Source organism: Elephantulus edwardii, unplaced genomic scaffold (assembly GCF_000299155.1).
Source record: "Elephantulus edwardii isolate Elephantulus edwardi_28Jun2011 unplaced genomic scaffold, EleEdw1.0 scaffold00072, whole genome shotgun sequence".
Taxonomy (NCBI): Eukaryota; Metazoa; Chordata; class Mammalia; order Macroscelidea; family Macroscelididae; genus Elephantulus; species Elephantulus edwardii.
Genome location: NW_006399822.1, coordinates 3292135 through 3301028, shown reverse-complemented (window position 1 = coordinate 3301028; position 8894 = coordinate 3292135). Strand labels below are relative to the sequence as shown.

At 58.9% G+C, this 8894-nt stretch overlaps 1 protein-coding gene across 1 annotated transcript in view; it reads left to right on the top strand.

Moving 5' to 3' along the window:
* NECAB2 (N-terminal EF-hand calcium binding protein 2) overlaps nt 1-8894 on the top strand; it is a 30855-nt gene extending 21961 nt beyond the window's left edge. Inside the window, exons 5-12 of the mRNA XM_006888799.1 lie at nt 873-1009; nt 3211-3329; nt 3528-3607; nt 5439-5492; nt 5892-6004; nt 7916-7993; nt 8198-8289; nt 8866-8894. Of these exons, the coding sequence (XP_006888861.1) occupies nt 873-1009; nt 3211-3329; nt 3528-3607; nt 5439-5492; nt 5892-6004; nt 7916-7993; nt 8198-8289; nt 8866-8894 (702 nt within the window). The remainder of the gene's footprint in view (nt 1-872; nt 1010-3210; nt 3330-3527; nt 3608-5438; nt 5493-5891; nt 6005-7915; nt 7994-8197; nt 8290-8865) is intronic.

Sequence of the window (8894 nt, the reverse complement as noted above, 5' to 3'; positions counted from 1 at the left end):
ACCACCACCACCACCACGATCACCACCACCACCACCACGATCACATCAACCCCACCACGATCACCACCACCACGATCACCACCATGATCACTACCACCACCACCACGATCACCACCACCACGATCACCACCATGATCACCACCACCACCACCACTATCACCATCGCCCCCACCACTGCCTTTACCAACGTCATCCCCGCATTGTTAGCGCCACCATTACCATGTCACGTATTCATCACCACAGCCACCACCATCCCCACAGCCTTTACCACGACCATCACCACCATCACAGTGATGAACACATCTTCATCGCCACTGCCACCATCATCTCCACAACCTTTACCACCACCATCACCATCATCCCCATCCCCACTACCAACACCACCACCATCACCGTGATGAACACATCTTCATCGCCACTGCCACCATCATCTCCACAGCCTTTACCACGACCGCCACCGTGATGAACACATCTTTGTCATCACCACCACCTCCACCACCGCCACCATCTCCCCCTCGTCCTTCTTCATTGCAGTAGCTGTTCTGTCACGTATTTGGTGCGTGACTGCACTGTGACAAACACTTGATACACATGTGATCACGTCATACCACGGCCTTGTAAGGCTGATACCACAGTAGCCCCTTATGCGCGGATCACATGTCCTGTAAGTAGCGAATCTGAGGTTCACAGTGTGATTTCTGAACACAGTCCCTGCTTCAGACGCTGTGCTGCCACCTCAATGCCCTCTACCCGTTACAAGGCCGGACAGCCCACCGGGCACATCCAAGTCTGTGCCACGCCCAGGCCCCTCCCTGGGTCATAGTGGGCTGCTCCAACCCCTTTCAGGTCTGTGCCCTTCCCTTCCTGCACAGGTGTATGAGGGCGGGAGCAGCGTGGACCAGTTTGTGACCCGCTTCCTCCTGAAGGAGACAGCCAATCAGATCCAGTCGCTGCTGAGCTCAGTGGAGAGTGCAGTGGAGGCCATCGAGGAGCAGACCAGCCAGATCCGGTGCGTGGTGTGTGTGTGGGGGGGGGGTGGGGGTGCGTGTGTGCGCCTGCATGCACACTCTGAGGACCTGGGTGACCTTGGATGAGCTCTGATACCCTCTGTGCCTCCATTGTCTGCTCTGTAAAATGGGACCATTCTATCACTGCGCCTCAGCCCTTGTGAGGATGTGGTGAGATGACTGCCCCTGGCTGACTCCTAGCTAGGGCACGTGCAGACAGAGCCCAGAAAGAGTCCAAACCGCTTCCTTGAAGCCGGGATCACAATAAAGTGAGTAATGCCAATTGCGTGGTTTCCCAGTGCTTAAGAAAGTTGTATTTCTCCCCGCTGGGCTCAATTTCAAGAGCCCTGTTGGTGCAGTGTGCACCCAAATGTTTGCTAGTTCAAATCCACCAGCTGTTCCTCAGGAGAACGGTGCTCCGTTTCCTCCCACCAGGGAGCTCTGATCACCTAGTGGGTAAGGAATTGCACTGTCAGCACAAAGGTTCGCAGCTTGACTCCACCAGCTGCACAGGAGGAGAAAGGAACAGTCTCCTTCCGTATGATTTCAGCCTCTGAAGAGCCACAGCAGGGTGAGCCGTGGGTCAGCTCATAGCAACCACGCCCCATGGACATCTACAGCCGAGTCCCAGTGGAGGGTCACTGTGGGCCAGTCGAGTGGACGGCACGGGGTCTGTGCAGAAGTGTCGTGAACAGATGTGAGCTAGTGCAGGAGTGACCAGAATGGGGCAGAGCCACGAAGCGAGACCGGCTGCTGCTGGCAAACCAGTGCTCACAGACGTCAGTTTAGAGAAAACAGTGTCTGTGCATGTGGTAAAGTGAGACATGGCTGTTCAGTGATCCAGTCGTTGGTCCGCCTAGCTCTGAAGACACGTTTCTAGACGCTAATCACATTCCAGGCTCTGCTGCTGGTTCAAATCCATGGCCCCAGGGGGGCTGCGTGATGAAGCACATAGTCTGAAGGGCAGTGTTTCCTTTGCTGCTGGTTTGTAGACATCCCACTGATGCTTCAGGCTTTTGATTTTGGGAGCCTTTCTGCCAGCCCTGGGACTGCTTTGCTCCCTCCCTCAGGGAGGTCACAGGAGGTAAATGCAGTGAGAGGCAAAGGCAGGGGGGCGGGGAGCAAGCCAGCACCTGTGAGTGAGAGTGTGTGTGAGAGAGAGAGAGAGACAGAGAGTGTGAGTGTGTTTGTCCTGTGTGGACAAGCACTGTGTGTACTGACTCATCTCTACACATCCGAGAAAGACCAGTCACTGCATTTATTGAGCACCTGCTGTGTGCTCTGCTCCTGGAGCGTGTGTGTGTCTTCCTGGCAGGCAGGCAGGCAGGCATTGGGGGGTGTGGTTTGTGGATGGGGCCGAGTGAAGTCAACATCACAGATTTCTCTGTCCTGTCATATTCTTAAAGAGTCCTGATGGCATTGTGCTGGGATGCTGAGAGGCTGGTGGTTCGAATGCACCTGCTGCTCTGAGGGAGGAAAATGGGCCGTCTCCCTATAAAGGTGTCCAGTTCGGGGAACCCCCATGCAGAGTCAGAGGAGTCGGTTGGCTCCGCAGCAGTGGGCTTGGGTACTTCCCTGCTCTTGCTGTCTTCGGTGAGCGCCCTCCTGGAGGAGGTCTGACAGGTGCAAACCCCCCACACCACATGGACCTGAGCACCATCCTGGCTCCAGCGAGGGCGGGAGGGTTGGACCCTGGGGTCTGCACAGCTCAGCCTGGCCAGTGGCTGTGCTGGGGGAGCTGACCTGCAGACAAGGTTGCCAGAGAGTGCAGGATCCCTGCGAGCAGGGTCTGAGCTACATCCCAGAGTGGTGCAGAGTTCAGATCCCAGCGCCACCTCAGCTCGCTCTGTCGCTTTGGCCAGTCACAAAGGCGGCTGAGCCCACCCCATGGGGATTGGGTTCCACAGGGGGAAGGTCCCTGCAGAGTCAGCCAGAACCAAACCAGCCACCGATTCGGACTCACAGTGACCCTGGAGGACGGAGGGAACTGCCCACGGGGTTCCCAAGGCTGTGAAGTCCCATGGATGCGGGCGGCCTCGTCTTCCTCCCGACGAGTATCCAGTGAATTTGAACCGCTGTCCTTTCGGTTAGCCAGGCCATCAGGGCTCCTCCTGAAGGTCCTTCTGGTGCTGAATGGATGAGTCTCTGAGAGCTGAGGTCAGGGCCCGCGTCATAGTCCATGTGTCTCTCCCGCTCGCCACAGGCACAACCACAGCCGAGCCAGCCATGGTGTCACGGAGACTTGGTACGGAAACGCCACTCCCCCCTACACCCCCAACCACAAGATCATGGCCACGGAGCAAGCAAAGACCCTTCCAAGGGGTGAGAACAGGACGTTCACCACTGGGAGGTCCCCAGGGGATGGGTCACCACCACCAGGGCTCCGCGGGGAATTCTGAGCACACACCAGAGCCCACCCATGGCCTAGGGATGCTTGCTGGGGGAGGCTGAGACCCCCAGGGGGGTTATGGCCCCTCCAGACCACTGGCCCAGTGTGCACCTCTGCACTCTCCTCCCCAGTGACCTTGGACCCCAAGGAGGAGGGGCTGGAGGCCCAGGTGAGCAGGCTGGCAGAACTCATCGGGAGGCTGGAGAACAAGGTGAGCGCTGCACTGAGCCCCTGCACCCCACTCCCCTGGTGCCAGCACCCCTCTACCCCCTCCCCATGACGTGTCTCCACCCCACTCCCCATGGCACCCCTCCACCCCACTCCTCGGGGCCAGCGCCTCTCCCCCCTCCCCTTAGGGCTGCCCACTGTCCCATGCCCCCAAGGATGGACCCATTTGAGGGCTACAGCCGGCTGGAGGCTGGTGGTGGTTGCTGGAGAAAGCATCACTAGCTGGACTGTGAAGATGAGGGTCTCGGGATGGAGGGGGGCCTGTGGAGAGCAGGGGCATTGGGGGTGCTGGGCTCTCGGACCCATAGCCTGTAGGGAGGCTGAAGGCCAAGATCCTGAGCTGGTGCACGATGGGGGAGAGAAGAAACAGCATGAGTAGTACCTGAGTGTTGTCCTTCCTGACTCAAGGTGACCCCACACCTGCAAAGTGGAACTACAGGGTCATAAGCTGTGACCTTTCAGAAGCAGCTCACCAGGCCTTTGTTCTGAGCTGTCTGAGTGGGCTTGAACTCTCAACCTTTCAGCTTGCTCCTCTCTCCCTGGGCACTTCTAGCTGTTTGAATGCTGCAGGTGTGTCCACTGTTCAGCCCTTCTGGAATCTTCGCTCCATAGCCCAGGAACCGGCCTGTAGTGTGGCTGTTTTGGGGTGGCCGTGAGGTTTGCAGGGTATCAGCTGCATGCTGTCTGGGTCAGGTCCTGGCTGCAGCCAGTGTGAGCCGTGTGACCTGGGGCCAGTGACCAGCCCCTCAGAGTCTTGCCTTTCTCTTCTGAAGAGGGAACAGCGAGAAGAGCGTTCTCCTGACCGTGAAGTAACATGAAGGCCGCTAATGGCTCAACCAGGAGCACAGCCAGCGTTTCCTAGTAGAATGCCAGCAACTGCTGGGTTATCAGGGCCCCCAGAGCCTGTGGGTACACACACGACACCCACGTGCCTGGAGCACACCCTTCCTGTAGGGGGTGGACGACCTTACCTGGTTTTTTATTTCATAGAGAGCTTTGGTTCTTCCTGAGTTTATGGTTCAGAGGCACCTGAGGGTGTGTTGGAGTGCCCACCTGGGGTTGAGGCAGGGGTGGGGTGGGGAGGGGGAGCCAGGCCCTGTGCACCAGCTATTGGTGGAGACCCCAAGGCCTGGTTGTCATAACAACTAGGCAGGAGGCAGAGGGAAGCTCTTTGAAGCTTATTTTTAGAGCCATGGTCTCCCTAACAACCATGCTGGGAGCCTGGGGCACCTAGGCGTCCAGGAGATGGGGCGGGGCTTCCGCATGCCTCTGATTGGCCCCAGTGGCAGCCAATCTGGGCCTGGCTCCTGGCCTTGCCCCCCCCAATTCTGGAGTTGGGGGGCTGTGGACAGAGAGGGTGGCTGAACTCACCAGATCCTCAGCGTGAGAGAGAGCAAGCTGCTTCTGTGTGACAGTCCTCGAAATGCCACGGGGCAGCCCACCGGGTGGCAGTCAGTGGTCATGGCCTCAAAGATCACCAGGCCTTTCTCACGCAGTGCAGCCGGGTGGGTTCATCCACCCAGCCTGCAGGAAGCAGCCCAGCATTCAGCCATTGCACCACCGGGTTTCTGCCCTAATCCTGCATAATTTCATTAGTCTAACCAGAGAACCCCATTTTCAGGGGGTCACAGGTAATTACCAAAGTGTAACTTTTAGAAGGGACACAATCTCATCCTTCACTATGGGTCCCACCCTCGCAGGGCCTGGAGGAGGGAGGGGCCTGGCCCCTTGGGCCTCCATCTCCCACCCCAAAACCCTGTATCCCCTGGAACCTAGGTGCTCTGCCCCCAGCCTCACCCACTTCCCTCTTTCAGACCCTCTGGTTTGACCTGCACCAGCGACTCTCAGATGAAGAGGGCAGCAACATGGTGAGACACCTGCCTGAGACCCCCATCCCTGCCCCCAACAGCCCAGGTCCGCGGCCTCCCCTCCCAAGGCTGTTGGCCAAGGGTCAACCTCGTGAAGAACTCGCGTCTCTGGTCACTGGTCTCACGTGCTTCTGTAGACAGGCGGGTAGGCCTGCGGCACTTGTGGGGACACAAGTGATCATGATTAATCTTCTATTTCCAGTTCTTTGAGGGTCAGTTTTGGGGTGTTTTTTTTTCTAATTTTCCCCCCTTGGTCACCGCCCTCCTGCCCTGAAAGCCAGGTTTAACGTACAGAAAGGAGAGCGTGTGTGATGAGGGAGGGGGTGAGGGGGGTGTTCTTGATAAGGGGGGGTGGCGGGTGGCCTTCCTTTGCTGGCCTCACCACCCTCTGGTCTGCAGCACCTGCAGCTGGTCCGCCAGGAGCTGGCCGTGTGTCCTGAGCAGCTGACTGACTTCCTGGAGTCCCTGCGCCAGTATCTTCGGTCCACCGCAGGGGAGAGGGACTGCTTCCAGTGAGTGAGGGTGGGCATCTGGAAGGTGGGACCACTGGGGGCCCTGTGTGGCGCCGGCTGTGAGGTGTGACTGGAGTCCAGCCAGGTTGCAGAGTTCCCCTGTGAAGGTGGCTCCTTCCTGCCCTTTAATGTGATGTACAGACCTTCACCTCTGAAACATCAGCAGCATCACAGGCTCCTTGCTTGTTGCACGTGCAGCCTTTAAAGCACTGAAGAGGCTTCTAGATTTCTTTGCACTAAGTGGTAAGGAATTGAGCTGCTAAGGCAAACGTCCGCAGTTTGACAGCACCCCTTGGTCTGTGGGAGAAAGCTGGGCAGTTTCCCATTGGATTTACTGGCTGTGCGAACCCACTGGAGGGTCTAGCTATGGGATGCTTCTGGCTTGAGGGGTCACAGCACCAGGGTGACACCCAGGAAGAACCACACCACCTAACTCACCTAAAACTTCCACTAAAGACACAGGAACCCTGGGACTGCCTGGCGTTGGGGTGAGAGCCAGCGGCTAGGGGTCCTGTAGGTGTGCCCCCCAGTGACCACAGCTCTGCTCCCCACTGGGCTGACGCGTGCTCTGCTGTGCAGGGTGGGCTGTGTGGTACATGCTTGTCATGTGGTTGTGGAAGGAGGAGGAGGAGGCGTTAGTGAGGACAGCGAGAAAGGCCATTATCCTTGGGACTGGCCCTGAGCAGGGGTGGGCAGAGCTCTGCAGGAGGCACCCAGCCCTGCCTCACTCCTGGCCGTCTGGTGGGGCCTTGTCTCCAGTCCATGCCCCACTGTCCATGCTTCGCACAGTGGCCGCCCTGTGCTGGCTGTGATGGGGAGGGTTGATGGGCATAGGCTGGACTGTGTCTTTGGCTACAGGCTCACAGCCTCAGGGAGGTCCTGTGTGAAGGCTGCTTTGGGGAGGGGTATGAAGGGGTCCTGTGGACACCAAGGTCTAGGTAACCACATGTCCATGGGCTCTGAGGCTAGAATGTTCTGAGCAGGTTGTGGAGTGGACGCCAGCCCCAGGGGCAGGGAACCTGTGAGCGTGGTCAGCCCAGCGTGCTGCCCCATTGGTCTGTACTGGACACTGTCCCATAGGTTTCACGTCTTTGATTCTAAGCACATCCAAGCCCGTGCGATGAGCCCGTGCACCCCTTCCTCACTGAGGCCCCGTCCTCGTCAGGGGTTGTCACTGAGGGAGGTGCTGGGGTCTGGATGGAGCGCCAGCCGTCCCGAGCAGCACGTGGTGAGAAAACGTGAGATTGTCCACTCGGTCAGTGAGGAGGCACACGAGCCCATGCTTAGGTGTCCCCCTAGATACCGTGTCCTGCCCGGCACCCCATCCCAGCAGCAGGAACAGCTTGGGGGACCCCCTGTAGGTGTGGGGTGAGTAGTAGCAGAGACGGTGCTGTCTGCCGGGGGTGGATTTGTTGTGGTAAAGCTTCACCTCACATACTCTGGGTATGTTGTTAGGAGAGGCTGTTCTTGGAGAGGTACTTCATGCTCGGAAAGGTGGAGGGTCAGCGAAGGCCCTTGAGATGGACTGACAGCGACTGCAGCAGTGGGCTCGAGTGCGTCAGAGGTGAAGATGGAGCAGGATAGAACGGGCTCAGGCCAGCTGTTCACAGGGTCACGATGAGTGGAAGCGGGTGACGCGGTTATGGCTCCGAGAGCTGGATGGAGAAGGGGACATGCACAGCGGGCAGGCAGGGCTGTGGTCACTGGAGCACATGGTGCCTGATGAGGAGGGGTGGGCCAGCACTGAGAGAGGAGAGGAAGGGGCCGCTTGGCCCTCTCGGTTGTACGTTAGTGTTGATGCCCATTGCACCCACAGCCTTTTTGGCACACACAGGGTGGTCGTGGCCTGTGAGTCTATGCTCAGAGTGGACACTGACCCCCAGCACCCTTAACCAGCCCTTCTTTTTGTAGTGTCACCGCCGTGAGGCTCGCGGACGGCTTCACATTTGTCATCTATGAGTTCTGGGAGACAGAGGAGGTGTGGAAGAGGTGGGCATGGCGGCCGGCAGGGGGGACGGGGCGTGGGGGGACAGGGCTGTGATGAACCCAGCTCCTGAGTCTGAGGTCCACTGTGTCCCCTGCACAGGGGAGATGTGGGGGGGTCGTCCTGCACCCTGAGCCTGATGGTGCTGTCAGGATGTCCAGGTCTGGCACACCCTGCCCTGCCACGCTGACCGTGTCTCCCGCTTACAGGCACCTGCAGAGCCCTGCGTGCAAAGCCTTCCGACACACCAAGGTGGACACGCTGAGCCAGCCTGAGGCCCTGTCCAGGATCTCTGTGCCAGGTGAGGGCGCTGGGGACCGGTGTGCCCAGACCAGAGGACAGCATTCAACTCCTGGGTGAGGCCTGGGTCTTCCTGAACCTGTGGTCTGCAGTCAGTTGCAGATGGGTGCTGGGCGTGCAGAGGCTGGGATGGTGATAGTGCAGCAGCCGTGAGGCTGAACCAGAACTGCAGAGGGGAGAAACATGGGACGATGCAGCCCCCAGAGGCCACGCGAGGTGCCGACAGGTTGGCCGGCAAACCCGAGTTGCCATTGGCACTGCTGCTGCTGCTGTAGACTCTGGGTGAACCTGCTGTCCCCTGCCGTGTCCGCCTCCCCGGGCACTCCTGCCTGTCTGAGTGGGGAGCAGGCACTGGATGAAGGGGCTGGGCTCGTCCCTGGACACCTCCTGCCCTTTGGCAGATGGAGACCAGATGCTTCCACGGGGGACCACTGCCCTCTCCTCAAGGGGGGTTGGCCAGCCCTGTGGTCCCCACCTGCAGTGGCCTCCACAGGATACAGGAGGGACACCTGCCCTCAAAGGGCGCCTGACATGTGTCTTTCCCTCCTGTCCTCTCTCTCTGTCCCCCTCTGTTCAGCTGCTTGGTGCACAGTCGCCCGAGACTAA